General features: G+C 44.1%; 1 protein-coding gene across 4 annotated transcripts in view; it reads left to right on the top strand.

The window, feature by feature from the left end:
* LOC146773110 (anoctamin-10-like) overlaps positions 1-17,764 on the top strand; it is a 330,529-nt gene that overhangs the window by 216,512 nt on the left and 96,253 nt on the right. For all 4 annotated transcript variants that reach the window (XM_085639951.1, XM_085639952.1, XM_085639949.1 and 1 more), the window contains one exon: positions 15,580-15,771. In XM_085639951.1, the coding sequence (XP_085496077.1) occupies positions 15,580-15,771 (192 nt within the window). The remainder of the gene's footprint in view (positions 1-15,579; positions 15,772-17,764) is intronic.

The following is a 17,764-nucleotide window of genomic DNA, read 5'->3' as shown; positions in this document are numbered from 1 at the left end:
CATATGTGTATTTGTAATATATGTATAGCTAAAGATTAATGGAAGAAGACATGTGTAAATAGGTGTCTAAATACAGTGATGTAATATCTGACGTCATCAGCAGAGGATTGCGGTCGCGTGAGTTATAGTTGCCTGCACTAACTATAACGGGGGAATTTCATTGGTTTTTTACAAGGGAAATGTCCAGCTAACTATAACATGTGTGAAACCTATGGTTTTTTAAGTGAATATATATATATATATATATTAAGAGAGAGAGAGAGTGTATGAAGATATATATATATATATATGGAAAATAGGTCCTAACTATATCTACCTACTGGCGACCGCCAGTAGGTAATATATATAGAGAGAGAGTGAAGATATGTATGGATAGGTATGGTCAGATGCTAATGCCCTTAAATATGGGCTTATTATTGCACATTCACTGGTGAAGCATGCACCAGAACTAAACCTCCTCTTGGAGCCCACAGACTGGGTCATGTTCTTTATAACAGAGACCTGGATACGCCAGACTCAGGGGTAGATTTAGGTTTCACTTGCCCACTGGGGTATAAAGTAATACACCAACCCAGAACCAATAAAAGAGGAGGTAGGGGTAGCGATTATTTTCAAGGAAGAGTGGGGACTTGTGACGCTCCCAGTTGAGGAACTTCAGAGAGCAGAACTGCTAGGATCCTCCCTAAAGGAAAGGTGAGGGACAGCCCTGTAAGGGAGTCTATGCTACAGGCCCCCAGGGTCCCTAAAAACCTTCTTCAACCATTCCTGAATCTGGTCTCAAATCTGGCCTTGACAGACTCTAATTTTCTGGTATTAGCTGATTTTAAATTCTGGGCCGAGGAAGAGTCACAGAATCAAAGCAATGTGTTTTTTAAGTACTTGTGAAACAATGTTTGCAGCAACAAGTCAAGGGTTCCACACATCAAGGAGAGCACACTCTTAATTTAATACTGGCACTTCGAGGTATGTTGGTAGTCGAGGACTCGACCCCAGTAAACTGGTCGGATCACTTATTAGTGACCGTCTAACTGATTAGGCCCAATTTAAAGACAAAGATAAAAACTACAAGGGATAGAATACAAGGAAGAGCCTGGGCTAAACTAAAAAAGTTGAAAGGAAGAAAAATATTTAATTCCACACATTGTTATCATGAGGGCAAGACAGTAGATGCAAACTGCACATCTACAAAAATCAATTATAGGCACATTAGATGAACTAATTCCAATAAAATCACTGACGCTGAAACCAAAACTTTCAGCTCTCTGGTTTACTGAAACCTTGAAGGAAAGGAAAACTGACTGCAGGAAATTAGAGAGGCAATGGTGCGGACCCTATATAGACAAAGATAAGCTGCAACTGAGCATGGCATTAGACAGATATAAAAGGAAATTTGGAAAGCTGAAGAAATTTCCTATACGAGAACCATCACCAAAGCAATTATTTCTTTTAAAATATGTCTTTATTAGAATTTCAATTCACATACTTCAGTGCATTTACAAGAGCAGTATTCAAAGTGGTAAATCAATAGTATATCACTTTTTGTTGTTTGTACATAGTTATGTAAAATACATATCCGTCACGCCTTCACGTCAACTGTTCCTGAGCTTTAGTTTTAATCCACTCCGTAACTACCATATAGCAAGCAACCATTTACTGCTCTATACATATGTGGACCCTCGGGGAGTCACAAGTATTACCATCCTTTACAGACATATTAATCAGGCAATATAAAAAGCATTTATACTGACCGTTTATAAACAAATTAACAGCGTGTTGTCCAATGGGCCTATGTGTCATATACTCCTGTAGGTTCTGGTCTCTTCTCAGGGGGGAAGTTTACATATTACTAATGTGAAGATCTTTATAGTCTTAGGGGGGGGAAAGAGGTTCCGCATCTAGGTCCACACTCCGCCATATGTGTCTCTTTTATTCGATGCCACACGTCAGGGAGCAACTGCAGCACTCTTGGTTAGGCCACACTCATCTGCACTAGCATCTGATTCCACTACGTTTCTACTATCCCAGGCTCGAAGCACCTCTGTTAACATTGCTGCCGGCGGGCGGTGACAAACCCCTCAGGTGTCCTCCCTCACAAGGGCCCTCTCTTCCGCTTTGGCACACATATCAACATCTGTCTTCCGTGCGCACCAACATGGGGCCCTTCCCCGCCATCCACGTTAGTGCTAACCCTCTCTGTGCAAGGACCAGGGCCAAGTCCACAAATAGGGTCCCTATCTTTCTGGCCTTAGGTCTCGGAAACAGGCCCAATAGAAACACCTCCGCTGAGCAGGGGAGTGTGTGAGCTAGTTCTCTATTGATGGTGGCTATCACTGACTCCCAAAAGCCCCTCAACCTTGGGCATTCCCATGTCATGTGTGCAAACCCAGCATCTGGCTCTCTCTGTTTAGGGCAGCAATGGTCATCCCCCCCAAACATAACTCTCAATCTGTGTGGGGTCCAATAGGACATGTGAATATAGTTAAATTGGATGAGTTTAAATTTGATGTTTCTAGACACCCGTCTCGGGCTTCCCAAAACTCGACTGCACTCCTTGTACAACAAATCTCTCCCTATTATTGCGCCCAATTTTTCGCGTGTCCGGTCTAAGGGTTCTGTTATCATCTCGAGCTGTGCTTTGTATAGCCATTTCATCAGGTGTCGAGCAGCCCCTAGCATCACCAGTGACTGAATGACCCCATGTGTCCTCGGCTTCTGCTGTCAGCTCCACCACAGATCCCCTAATGTCCTCACCAGGGCATTATAGGTCAGGAACTGACTCTGGGACAGAACATATTGGGACAGAAAATCATCCAGTGGGATCAGTTCCCCTTCTTGGAAGCAGTCACTCACCGTAATGACCCTGGCTGATGTCCATTCTGACAATTGAGCCCTTGTGAATGGGGAGAGGGTATCACCATGCGGGAGCCCCACAAGGGGCAAATCCGGCGAAGTTCGCATCAACACTACAGGATGGCCACCTGCGGGTGTATGTGTTTTGCCAACAACAGTCCCTAATTATCTACTAAGCCTATGGGACCCAGTGTCACATGGTTTCTCCCGTCTAACCATTGGGCCATCCACTGGAGTTGGGCGTTCAGATAGTACAATATGCAATCCAGTGCACCCAGTCCTCCTTCTCCGATGCTCTCTGCAACACCGTCAAGATACTCTTTTCTGTCCTCCGTCACATGTTAACTCTCAGAGCAGTAAGTCTAGGTTTGTGAACCAAGAGGGAAGAACCACCACAGGGAGGGTCATGAAGTATGGAAGCCTAGGGAGCGTGATCATCTTGGACAGCACTATGCAGGCCCTAATAGGCAGTTTCAGGGAGCACCAAAATTGGACTCTCGCCCTGAGGGATCATATCACCAGCTTTAAATTGCCGGCTTGAAGGTCCTCTAAGGTATGAAATACCTGTACACCTAGATATTTAAAGGAGTGAGGGGACCAGGCTAGGCTCCCAGGTAGGTAGGCCGGGCACTGGCGCTTGTACATAAACTGGAAAATATGAGTCTTTGATTTATTCAGTTTAAGGCCCGCCAAAACAGAATAGTCCTCCAGGTGTGTCAGGGCCTGGATCTACAAAGCACTTAATAGGTCAAAAAAAGTATATGACATAGTGAAAGTGTTAGCACATCCAGAATGTTTAAAACAAATAGTAGAACCATCACAAGAAGTGCGCAATTATCTATCCGACTTTTTTCTTAATAAAATTGATCAAATCATAAATGTTATAAAAAGTAATAGCAATCCTGAGCAGGGAACCTAAAAACGAGCGTGTACCAATGAGCCTTACCTTAACGACTAATGAGAGCACGCAACCTGAAGGGACTTATGGTAAACTGGACAAAATGGGATTGTTAAAAAAGGAACAGTTTAGAATGCTAGCCATGTCAATCTCAACCGGCTCCCTGTTAACCCAGTTTCGCCTTGGATCTGGAAAGATAGAACAAATGAATTCCAGAAAGACCTACTAAAAAAATCTGTAACCATTTTCACCCAATTAATACTGTCCCTAAATAATAACGATTCCACCCAGCTACATAAATCTCACTCCTGCCAAATTGAGATGGCAAATTGGCTCAGTAGGAACACAATTACATTTAATGGAAGTAAGACAGAGTTTTAATGCTGCTCCCCCGGCAAAATACCGTATCAACTTCTGGCCTTGGACAAGTGATGCATACTTAATAAATCCGTTCAGTAGTTCTTGAGAAAATCAAAAGTAAAATCATAGATATATCTATGGCCTCGGAGGATCGCGCACGCTCCCCGCACACAGCGCGCACCCTCCCGTGCTCGAGCTGTATTCTAATTGTCTGTCAACACCAGATCAGGAAGTGTTGGCAGCCATCTTGTGCCTCGGTAGAACCGAGGCACAAGAAACCTATAAAACAAACGCGAAAAACGCAAAAAGGGGGCAGGGTAGAAACACCCCCTAGGCCTGCTCAGGGGGTCCCACAAGGACCCCCAGGGCCAAAAATAGCATTTAAAAAAGATTCGGGCTGCCGCGCTGAATATTCTAATTTGCCCCCGGGGGCCAAATTCCGGGGGCATAATTAAAAAAAAAAGTGGGGGGATCCCAATCCCCCCCACACTGCCCCGGGGCTCGAAGATTGTATATGCGGGGGGGGCTCACGGCCCCCCCCCGCAGCCCCGGGGCCCGCCACCCCCGGGGCTTCGTTAACATAGGTGGGGGGGCTCGCAGCCCCCCCAGCCCCGGGAACCGCCACCCCCGGGGCTTAAAACAATTTGATGTGGGGGGGCTCTCAGGACCCCCCAGCCCCGGGGCCTGCCACTTGTACATGTGGGAGGGGGGCCATGCGACCCCCCTCCTGGAGCCTTGTATTGGCCCTGGGGAACGCCACCCCCCAGGGCCGGCTCCTGCAGTGTCCCGGGCTGCCCATCCACGGGACACTGCTGTTTGCAATGGCAGGGCGGGAGCCTCGCGGGTCCCACCCTGCCATTGCAAACTGCTTTGCTTCATTGAAGCGAGAGCAGGGAAACCTGCTCTCGCTTCAATGAAGCAAAGCAGATTGCTTTTCCACATGGGGAGCAGCATGTTAGCTGCTCCCCATGTGGAAAAGCAATGCCGGCTCCCGCAGGAGGCGGGGAGCCGGCTGGGACCATCCGAGAGGCCAGGCCCCGGGGGATGGGGTCCCCGGGGCCAGAAGTGGCCCGGGAGGGGGGCCCTCCCCCATTAAATAAAAAATAAATAAATAAATTTAAAAAACAATGGCCGGCCCCGGGGGATGGGGTCCCTGGGGCCTTAAAGTGGCCGGAGGAGGGGGGCTACGCAGCCCCCCTCCATCATTTTTTTTTTTTTAAAAGGCCCATGCCCCAGGGGCAAATTATGGCCTCGGGAGGGGGGCCACGCGGCCCCCTTCCCGATTTTTTTTTTTTCAGATATAAAAATTGGGGTCAGGCCCTGGTGGATGGGGTCCCCAGGGCCAAAAAAATAGAAAAGAAGGGGGGCTACTCCACTCTGCAAAAGCGCCCCCTGGCGTGTTTGCAGAGGGGGAACTAATTCCCCTTGAATACTGGGGGTCCCTGGGGGCCAACTAGCCCATCAATAACCTCCAGTATGCGCCAGGGGGCTGTGTTGCAGAGAGGTGTAATGAGGCCACGCCCCTTTTTACACCTCTGCATCGCAGCTCCGTGGCGCTTACTGGAGGTACCTGGTGATCTAGTTGGCCTCTAGGGGACCTCCGGATTCAAGGGGACTTAATCCCCCAACTTAAAACGCGCCACGGGGCGCGTTTGCACAGTGGTGAAGGTAGGGGGCGGGGCCTGAGGTGATACTGTGCAAACACGCCCTGTGGCGCGTTTTAGGTTGGGGAATTCATTCCTCTTCAATCAAGAGGTCTCCTAGGGGCCAACTAGCCCACCAGGTACCTCCAGTAAGCGCCACGGAGCTGCATTGCAGAGTGTTGTAAAAAGGGGCATGGCCTCTGAACACCTCTCTGCAACGCAGCTCCCTGGCACATACTGGAGGTACCTGGTGGGCAAGTTGGCCGCCAGGGGACCTCAGGATTCAAGGGGACTTAATCCCCCAACTTAAAACACGCCACGGGCGCGTTTGCACACTGGTGAAGGTAGGGGGCGGGGCCTGAGGTGATATGTGTGCAAACACGCCCTGTGGCGCGTTTTAAGTTGGGGAATTAATTTCTCTTCAATCCAGAGGTCTCCTAGGGGCCAACTAGCCCACCAGGTACCTCCAGGAAGCGCCACGGAGCTGCGTTGCAGAGTGTTGTAAAAAGGGGCGTGGCCTCTGAACACCTCTCTGCAACGCAGCTCCCTGACGCATACTGGAGGTACCTGGTGGGCTAGTTGGCCCCCAGGGGACCACAGGATTGAAGAGGAATTAATTCCCCAACTTAAAACGCACCACAGGGCGTGTTTGCACACGTCACCTCAGGCCCCTCCCCCTTCCTTTACCATTGTACAAATATTCCTCTAAAATCAGCCGAACTACGAATTCCGATTTACTCACCTGTTATCAGGAGAGAACCCAGGGCTGCATCTTTTATACCAGCACTGACCCTGAAAAGTAATTCTAAGCGTACTTACTAGTAACTTGTATTTCCTTCCATAGGAATCCATTGTGTGGCTTTCAGCAGAAAAGTTTCTAAGTGTCCATTTTTGAAACGTACAAATATTCCTCTAAAATCAGCCGAAATACGAATTCCGATTTACTCACCTGTTCTCAAGAGAGAACCCATTGCTGCATGTTTTAGACCAGCACCGACCCTGAAAAGTAATTCTAAGCGTACTTACCAGTAACTTGTATTTCTTTCCATAGGAATCCATTGTGTGGTTTTCAGCAGAACAGTTTCTAAGTGTCCATTTTAGAAACGTACAAATATTCCTCAAAATCAGCCGATCTACGGATTATGATTTACTCACCTGTTATCAGGAGAGAACCCAGGGCTGCATCTTTTAGACCAGCACTGACCCTGAAAAGTAATTCTAAGCATACTTACCAGTAACTTGTATTTCCTTCTATAGGAATCCATTGTGTTGTTTTCAGCAGAAAAGTTTCTAAGTGTCTATTTTCACAAACTAAAAATATTCCTAAAAAATCGTCTGTATGACTTAAACACATTCTTTCAACTGTTTACAGGAGATTCACCTGTGCTGGATCCAGGATCCACCACTGAGTAAGAAAAAGTAACGATAACACTACTTACCTGCTAAGTGAATTTTCTGCCGTAGGATAACATTGGTGATTCTATGTGAAAAAATTTCTAAGTGTCAACTTTTAAAATACAATAATAATCCTTAAAAATCACTACTGTAACCAAAACGCTTTTACTCAACTGTTTACAGGAGATGTCCAAGGACTGAATGTAGCATCCAGTCCTGTGGTTAGAAAAGTAATCCATAAAGTAACTTATTGCATTTGACTAGAAATTCACATTGAGCTCAATGTTGCTTTGTGTTTGAAATTGTGTTGCCCATTGCAACAACTGTAACTAGTGTACTTAAAAGTCTATTGCCTATTTGCAAAGTATTTAAACTAAAGTAATTCATTCTGAGAAAGTATATTTTGTATTGTAATGTATAATGTAATTAAAAAAATAAAATATCTAAAAATAAACAGTTTAAACAATGTAGTAAATCAGTATAAAAAAAATCAGTATAACATTTAATACATTAAAAATTGTCATTTACAAAACCTTTGAAATTCACTGAAAAAAACCATAGGTTTCAGGCCTGATATAGTTAGGAATTAGTACTTAAAAAACCTTTGAAATTCACTGGAAAAACCATAGGTTTCAGGCCTGATATAGTTCGGAATTAGCATTTAAAAAGCCTTTGCAATTCACTGAAAAAACCATAGGTTTGAGGCCTGATATAGTTAGGAATTAGCATTTAAAAAACCTTAGAAATTCACTGAAAAAACAATAGGTTTTAGAGGTATTATAGTTAGCTGGACATTTCACTCGAACAAAACCCTTGAAATTCCTCCGATATAGTTAGTTGTACTAACTACATCTCGCGCGCCCGCAATCCACTGCTGATGATGTCACATATTACATCATTCATGACATGGTCAGTGACATCACTGATGACATACCAAATAACATCACTGATGACATCATCCACGTGACAATCAGATACACCTCATCTAACACTAGTATAACCTTTCATCACTCTCTGTAAAATAGAGAGTGCCAGATTTAAAACCATTGACACACCAATACAAGTTTCTAAACACCCACTCAGTGATTCCTAGATCTATACACACATCTAATCACTTACCTATAGATTCACTCATACATGCTGTCAATGATCAATAGAACACTATCAAATATACTTATACACCTATATCGACATTACACACCAGCACACATCCTAATCACTTATGAAGTCATCCTACTCACTTATGCAAACAATGGATCATACTTACTTTTACTTAGCTATACACTTATAAAAACACCACTTCATCTATTCATATAGATAATAGCTCATACTTAGTGTGTTTTAGAATCACTATTACAACTATACAGTTATCCATACAGTCACTCATACAATCACTGACTCAAGGAAGTATCATGCTTGGTTTGATGCATTTTATTAAGTCGTTTTCAGGAAATTAGTGTTTAATAAATAATTTCTGGACGCCTTAAAAGGATGACAGAGTTAGAGATATCTGGATAGTTAGCTTGCAGATGGTTTGTTTGTCCAGGTTCGTGGGACATCTGGTACTACATTTTAAAAATAACGAATCTGATTGAGTTTTTTTTCCTGATATCCCTTTTAGGTTCACAGAACCAAAGGTTCCGATTGACTGACTGCGAAGATCTGCCCTTATAGGATGATGCGATTGGTCCCAAAACAAAAAGGGATGTTGTGGCTTAGGTGGGGAAGCAAAAGACACACAGACGATGGACGGAATGCAGTGAAAATCAAACATTCACCCTCAGTCAATAGATCTGGGTTACATCCATTGTTCTTTTGCTCACCATGCCACCCCAGTTTAGACCCAGCCAGATGCAAATCAGTCTTGACCCTGTGCCTCATGGGAACAGTCCAGCCCGAACGGGCCAAGCCAGATCCTACCTAGACCAGAAACAAGCATCCTGGGACCGGTTTGGGGCATCACCCCTCATCAGCCAGGCTAGCTTGAATCCAGTGGCACAGTGAACCCGGGACCCACGTCTGGGCATACCCCTCACACTTAGGGCGAGAAAGCAAATGACACACAGATGATGGACGAAATGCAGAGCAAATCATACATTCACCCCCAGTCAATAGATCTGTGTTAAATCCATTGTTCTTTTGCTCACCATGCCACCTCAGTTTAGACCCAGCTAGATGCAAATCAGTCTTGACCCTGTGCCTCATGGGAGCAGTCCAGCTCGAACTGCCGAGCCAGGTCCTCCCTGGACCGGAAACAAGTAACCTTGGGTCGGATTCGGAGCATCACCCCTCATCAGCCAGGCTAGCTTGAATTCAGTGGCACAGTGAGCCCGGGACCCACGTCTGGGCATACCCCTCAAACTTAGGGCGAGAAAGCAAATTACACACAGATGATGGACGGAATGCAGGTTCAAACTGGAGTGGCATGAGGAGCAAAAAAACAAGGGATTTAGGACCAGATCTCTGTACTAGGGTGAATGTATGGCATTGTTCTGCATTCTGTCCATCAATTGTTCTTTTTGCATTTGTCACCCCGAGTGGGACGTGCATGCCCAGATGTGGATCCTGTGCTCTCCATACCACTGGAGTCAAGCTATCCTGGCTGATGAGGGGTGAAGCTCCGAAACCAGTCCTAGGATGCTTGTTTCCAGTCCAGGGAGGGCCTGGCCTGGCAGTCTGAGCTAGACTGTTCCCATTGGGCACAGGGTCAAGACTGATCTGCATATGGCTGGGTTCAAACTGGAATGGCATGGGAAACAAAAAAGCCATGGATTTAGACCCAGATCTCTGTACTGGGGTGAATGTATGGCATTGTTCTGCATTCTGTCCATCAATTGCTGTTTTTGCATCTGGCTCAGGTGGGGGCCACAATCGGACCACCATAAATAAAAAGTTTAAAAAAAATATTTTGCCAGAGGGTTTTCAGATCTCAAAGTGAGGTTTCCAGACACCATTATTGCACCAAGGTCCATGAACCCTGCCTTGGGTTCCATGAACATCTAGCAAGGGCTCGAGGATTCTTGTTCGACCTCTGTTTGAGCTGAGCCCACTCAGTAGTGGGTCTTAGGAACACTCTGGGAGTTCCACCAAAGCCCACAAGTCTGCAATGGTTTTTAAAATTATGGGTCTGTGAACAGTTAAAAATATTCAATTGTAGTACAAAAATAAATATTTTCTTTTTAAATAAAGATAAATAAATAAATAAAGAGCCAGCCCTCGCTTGATTGTCCAAAGGTCATAAGTGTGGGTTAGCCACCTATGGTGGAATGGGTGACGGGCTAGCTGTAGGCCAGAACCTGCGGCTCAACCCCGTTGGACACAGGGACCTGACTTCAGGCCAGGCTCTGCACCCTACAGTTTGATGTTCTATATGATCAAACAAATTCACTGGAAGGTTAAAGTGAACATATTTTCCACTTTGGTTATAACACCTTAACATGTTTAGATTTATTAACTAAACTATATGACCAAATAACCACACTGTTTGACCGGCCATATGATCAAAGAAATGTATCTGAAAGAACAAGGTTAACGTTCAGGTATAGTCAGATTTCATTATAATTCTTTAACATTATTTGTATAGTTTTGGTAACAAAATTCAATTAAAAACACAGTGAACGTACAGTTATGTTTATGAATTAAAACCGAGAAAACTCTAAACTTTGCATTTAATGGTTAGCTCCGCAGTCCATAACTGGCACAACAGCCATGGAAACCGTAACACTGCATTGCTTATGACCGCACTTAAATATGTAACCATACATAAATCACAACATCAATACATACTCATATATTCATTGCTGTCAGATTAGTAGAATCCATGCTAATGTGAAAGTTTTCTGACCTGTGACATTGTTTATATATTTTGTATTTGTTTCTGACACGTGACGTGTGAGGTCATGAGCACTGCATGTGGTATGCAAGTTATGGTTTGCATGACTGTTGTGTGAGTTACGGACGGTGAATGTGCTAGCATAGTGCCTAGTCTTGGCATATTGGTGACACTGTTCAGCACTAATGGAGTCGTAGAACTGTACAAGGGAGGACATCATTTTGAAGGAAAAACTGAAGGATGGTAGATGTCCCATCAGATTGGGGGAAAGAGATGGCAGGAAAACACTCCTGTCCCAGCAGTACAAAGGAAGTCAGTCTTAAATCATTCTGATAACCTTGGAACAGGACTCAGTCAGTATAAGTGGCCTTTCGTGGCATCCCCACATACCCAAGGAGCTGGATTACTTTGTGCTACAGCTGCATTAATTGAATTCATTGCTGCTGTTTGTGTCATGATGAGGAGGGCTGGGATGATGAGGAATATAATCAGAGTCTTGTTGGACATCAAATTATGTGGGGTTCTGCGGCTCAGGTCCAAGCAATATTTTGAGCTTTCAGATTTAGGTGCTGTGGTAAGGTCCAAGAAAATCCATTGCTCTGAGCTTAGCTCTGGAAAAGAGTCCTGAAATCCAAGTCTTTTCATTTCCGAAGACCAAAGTAACAAAGAGATATGACCAGTTCTTGATTGATCTTCGATGGTACTGCCAGACTAAGCTATTCACGGGGCATCGCACATTGCTCCTGGTTGGAAGTTTACAAACCCTATTCTAATAGCCTTCCTTTTAAGATGAACCAAGGACACTTGAAGTTTACTTTGGACCATAGTACTAGGCATTTTATAATCATGTTACCATGTTATCATCTTACCACTAAATAACAATACAAAGCATTGGTTGGATAAAAGAGATAGGTTGGGAATATGTGATTTATGTAAGGGTGGGATTCAAGATTATAAGCATGTGTTGTTTATTTGTCCCTATAAATCAGTACTAGAAACGCGGAAGCGGTTTTTAAAACTTTTATTTTTTAAATGCAGTGTGTTTAAAACCAATGATCTGATCACCCTAGCAAAATCACCCCCGAATGAATTTGTGCCGCAATTTGTACACATTTTTAAATCATTTTTACCAATGTATTAGCATATTTATATGGGGATTGTTTGTTTTATGGTTTTAAATAATCATTTAAGACGGTATGTATTGTTGATCTCTGAAGAGATCTAAATCAATAAAATGGAATTGAATTGTAGATGGTACTGCTGTGCAAAGAGCTGCTGGGGCAGGGAGCAGAGGGAAAGGTGTGAGTGTAGAGGAGTTGTGCAAGAGGGGGAATGTGTGATTGGAAGAGGAAGTGTGCAAAATAAGTAATGTGTGAGCAGAAAGGGCAGGGACCAGAGTGGGACATAGGAGGCATTGTGCAAAGGAGGGCCGTGTGAGTAGAAAGCCAACGAGTGGCGGGAAAAGTATGTGAACAGAGGGCATAAAGATGCGCAGGGAGAAGAATATAAGCAAAAGGATCAGCATGTTAGCAGAAGAGGCAGGGAGCAGATTGGACTGTGTATCAGAAAAGGAGGCAGTGGATCAGCGGAAGTGGCAGTTAACAGATGGGGCAGTGTTTGAGCAGGTAAAATGTGAGTAAGGAGCATTGTGGTGATGCATGAGGATAAGGCCAGGGAGCAGAAAGGAAGGGTATGAGCAAAGGGGGCAGTGTTGAACCGAAAAATAAATTATGGGGATGTGTGTGAGCAGAATGGCTAGAAGCAGAGGGGCAATGTGTGAGCAGAAGAGACAGTGTGGCAAGGGGGCAGTGAGAACAGAAGGCTCAGTGAACGGTAACGTTATTTATGTTGACAATTCAATAAAGCACAGTCATTAACTAAAAGGTGTCCAGGCACGGGGTAATCATATAGATTAGGAGGTGAGACAAAGCTGAGATAGATTATCACTAAGCAAAGAGGAAGTTTTTAAGGGATTCCTAAATTGAAGTTAGTTAGATAGGACCTTAAGTGAATGGAGAACAGTGTTCTTGTACTTGGCTGCCAGTAGTCAGAAAGCACAGGATCCTTGTCTCACTTTCTTAAAAGAAGGAATCACCAAGCTGTGATCAGAAGCTGAAAGAAGTAGGCAAATGGCCACATTTCTTTGTAACTTGTCTTGTATGTGGGAGGAACCAGAATTAGTGACCATGCGGTTAGTCAGATAGTGAGTTTTAAAAGGAATTGTGTGTTTTCTAGCTGGCTGAAGTTTAGCTATTATTTTTTTGGAATGCCAATGTGTATGTAGGCCCTCACAGTAGACTAGTCGTAGCAATATCAAGGTTTGAAAAATGTGTTTGCTGCTTTCTAAGGGAAGAAAAGGGAGGATTATTTTTATACTTTTCTACATAAAGAAGCAAGTGGTGGTGACCTGTGCCCTTGTTAACCTGGAGTACTAAGGTCAGAGCATTTTTTTTGTGATATTTTAAGTTTCAGGGCCTGGTTACGGGGCTGGCGCTGCAGGAGCGGGACCCCCATTCCTCCAGCCCGCTCCCGCATCACCAACCCGTGTGTGCACCACCCGCCAGATTATTAAAAAAATGTTGTCCCTGGAGGGTGATTTTTTGGCGGTCCAATTCCCATGGGAATGTCAAAGGCAGTACCTACACAGCATGGACTGGTGCAGTCCATGCCATGCAGGTTCTGGGGTGCAATTGCCCCCTCTTGGCCCTGAGGCTACCGTGGTGGAGAGGAAACTTGTAATATGCTTGGTGGGATGGTGGCTTTCCTGCCGAACGTATTGCGGCCTCAAGACTACTGTAGCACGGCCAGGGATCTCTGATCCCTGGTGTTTGTGGCAGTGCAATAGCGGTTTAACCGCCCTAGTTGTAATAGGGCAGTCGGAAGGTCGCCAGCGTCGCGCTACCATGAGTCTGGCGGTCCATCTCATAATCAGGCCCTCAGTACGTATGACTGATTTTAGGGGAAAGATTATCGTTAATTGCGAATTATTCAATTGTTTTCATTTTAAATTCTTTTATATATGTAATCCATATTTGTATTTCATTTCCATGACTTTGTCATAGAAATAATAATGTTGAAATAAATATTGGTTAGGAATACAGTTCAAAGAAAATATGCTATAAAAGTAAGCGCAAAAGGCCAGAAGGGCGCTGTGCTCTAATGAGGAAATCAGAGCACCTGACAAATGAACCATGATTCCTGAGGAAAAATAAACAGTAGAGGGAGAAGAGAGATAGCAAGCACAGCAACAAGGAGCTCCCTAACGAAGGGAATTAAGGTAATTGCAAAAACAAGAAAAGTGTGCAATGCATGTAGGACGGGTGCAAACTTTACGAAAAGCAAGAATGTCTATTAATTTGACATGTTGCCAGGAAAAGAGTGATTTCCCTTGTGATCATTTATACAGTCTCTGCCTAATGTAACCTGTGTGTGCAATCATCACATGAAGTAAAGATCGTGCAAGATTGGGAAAAGCGCATTGTTCCACATGCAAGATATCCCTAAGCAAGATGGCTGCTTGCCAGAACATTGCACTCTTGTTTCATTCTGTTCAACCCTTGTCTTCTCCCATTTTGGCGACCACACATGCATAGCATTGTTCTTCATAGCGTACCTACTGTGCTTGGACATGCTGCTAGGCCATGTCTGGTTTTCACAGCCTCCACTGCCCCAACCCCTGGTGAGTTGGTCAATAAGAAAGAAAGTGGCCACACGTGCCCTAACACGATCCTGTGATTGATGCTGGATTCCAATTCCATCCCAATTTTAGTTGGCTATCAATACACAACAGCCAGTTATTCAAATGTTTCAGACATAATAATTGAAGGCACTTTTGAAGAGAGGCAAACAGCTAAATATACCTGTGAACTGTATATTAGGACCTTGTGGTCTGCTGTCTATCCACCCACACAATCCTGCATTCATTATCAATTACTTATGTTAAAAATTAGGATACCAGGTAAGGTTTTAGGACATTAGTTAAGTGTTTTATGACAGTTTTAAAAATGTCTTTATAATGCTAATACATCTGCTAAACCCAGCATTTTAAATGATAGTAAAACCACTGGACTGACTTTGTACTGTGAAGTTTCATAAGGACATTTGTGATGACTACCTCCTGGAGAAGGGCTGGGTCTGTCTTGTGTTGCTTCAGTTTTGAGCCCATTATGCAGGTACCAGACTTCATCCGGGTTCCTGAATGTGCTGCAGAAGATCAAACAGCCTGAGATTATTTTTTTTTAATGAATCTTTACTGTAGTTTACAGCTATGTAGCGTAGAAAAAACACTTTTTCAAACATTAAGAAGTGACTACACATTAAGCTACCAAACATGCATAAAACACAATTTGTAGTAAACATTGCACAGTTCCCAATCGCTTGATGATGGTCTGTAGCTCAACAGGAGAATCTGCCGCACATGGTTAAGGTCTGAAAACTGAGATGAGGAGAGGAAGGTGAAGGGGAGGAGGACCTGCTCATTCAGATGATCGTCCGAAAACATAAAGTGTAACATCACTTCTAGCTAGAGACACGGGCTGTTTAAGGGTAGTGTGATTCTGTCATTGACTCTCTTTTTCGCTCTTTTGTTTGTCACTGACTAGGGCTTGTTTGATGATTACATGGAGCTCTTCGTACAGTTTGGGTATGCCAGCCTCTTTTCCTGTGTCTATCCGCTCACTGCTGCCCTGCTGGTACTCAACAACTTGACGGAGATCCGCACTGATGCTCTGAAGATCTGCAAACTCCACCAGAAGCCGTTCCCTAGTCCTGCGTCAAACATTGGTGTGTGGCAGGTGAGAGAACATCCACAAACACCCAACTCTACTCCCGCCAAGCTTTCAGTCATTTCTCATCACATCTGTTTTTTTCTTCATCTCCCTTTGTATCTATCATATGAGGATTCTGGACAACCTGTGATCAGGAGACTATGGGACAGTGTAAAAGTCCTTGTCAAGAGCTCAGCTATTTTCTTACAGAACAGGATGCTACATTTTTGAGTATATAATGCAGACTGAAAGTAGACAGTGGAGAACTTTAAGTAGAATCGGAAAAAATGTGATCTGCTTTTCTGGGGCGACAGAAATTGTAGAGCATCATAAAATAAGGGGCCACATTTATCAAAGTATTTTGCATTTGCAAATGGTGCGAATCGCTAAATTCGCCTGTTTGCGAATGCAAAATGGCCTTTCTGAATGTATGAAAGGCTTTTGGATTCGCAATTTAGGCAATCGAAATTTTTTGCGATTACCTAAGTTGCAAATGCAAACAGGGAATAACAATTTGCGAATCCTTAATGCACATGTAGGATGCCTTTCCTAAATGCAAACTGAGCATTTAGGAAATTCTATTGCCATCAACTTCAAGTTGATGGTAACCACGTGCAAACTTTGAAAAATGAACAAAGCGTCATTTTTCAAAGTGTCATGTAGCGCATACATGCCCCGTGCATGTGTGTGCTTTACATGTGCATATTGTTTACAATGTATTCGTAATGTTCATTGATGCAGTCCTTACACAGAGATGTTGTTTAAGGATCGGTTAGGAGGAGAGATGTAGAGAAGAGCAGAAACATATATATTTTTAAAAAGTTGATAAAGAAGGGGGTCAGTCCTAGTTGAATAGGGAAGGTTGTTCCAGAGTGAGGGGGACAAGAAGGGGGGATGCTTGTTTTTATTTTATTTTATTTTTTTAAGCAAATTTTATTGGTCAAGCGGCACATGTACTGCAGGGCCCTGTAACCCAGAGGCGTCTGCTCAATCAAAGCATATAAGATTGACTTTGACATTTTTCGTAACTATACCCAATAGAACCCTTAAAGGAAATACAATATAAATCTAACTCCCCCCCGCCCCCCCGATTGCACTACTCATCCACTCTAGACAGATCCATTCGAATATTTACAGTCGAACTACCCACCAGGATTCCATCACCCACCCAGCTCCCGGGATCCCCCCCAGCAAGCCGAAAGTTTATAATCACAGGTCCCGAACTACAGGAACCGGGTCTAGGAGCAATCCCTGATAGTCTGCCCACCGTTTCCATATTTTGAAGTGTTTTAGGGGGCACCCCCTGTCAATGAAAATAGGTTTCTCGAGGCCCATACAAAGTCCAGGCCATTCTTAATAAAGCTGTAAGGCCCAGCAAGAATCTGAAACAGCACTTGTTCGGCCTGAAGGGGATCTTGGAGAGTCTGGTCCTGTGGTTGTGACCGAAACAGACTCGGATCCTGAGAAGGGCCTAGTTCTGTAGAACTACGAGTCATAGCAGGAGAACGCTACCTGAGAAGACAAGAGAGAGGGAGGTTGGTTCCACAGGGAGAAGGTGGGCTCCTTGCTATTCCAGAAAATACTAGAGATTCTGATCTGAGTGACGGAGGAGGTTAGGGGACTGTACTCAGAAGGTCAAAACGAGCTACAGTGCCCTGTAGGAGGTATTCTTCTCCTGAATGGACTTACTGTGCTGCAAATGACAGAGAGTGAGAAGTCAGGAATTCCGGGATAATGGTGGAAATTTTTCTGAAACTCTGGGACCTTGATCTTCAGTTGAATCTTACTTTTGAACTTCCTTTGTTGCTAAGATTAAGTGCCTTGAGACATCTTATCCTGGATGTGATCGAATTTCATTTCCTGGATGCATTTGAATTCCCTGTGTGGCACAACGCTTCAGCCAGCAATCTAAACCTTGGATTGTATCAAGTCTGCCTGAACAACCGGACCATGGCATCCCTCGCTCCATGAGTTGGGTCATGATAATGCCTAGCCATTGGGGTCAAAAGACTATTTGGCA

This window comes from Triturus cristatus, chromosome 12 (genome assembly GCF_964204655.1).
Source record: "Triturus cristatus chromosome 12, aTriCri1.1, whole genome shotgun sequence".
Classification (NCBI taxonomy): Eukaryota; Metazoa; Chordata; class Amphibia; order Caudata; family Salamandridae; genus Triturus; species Triturus cristatus.
This window is presented reverse-complemented; position numbering and strand designations above follow the sequence as displayed.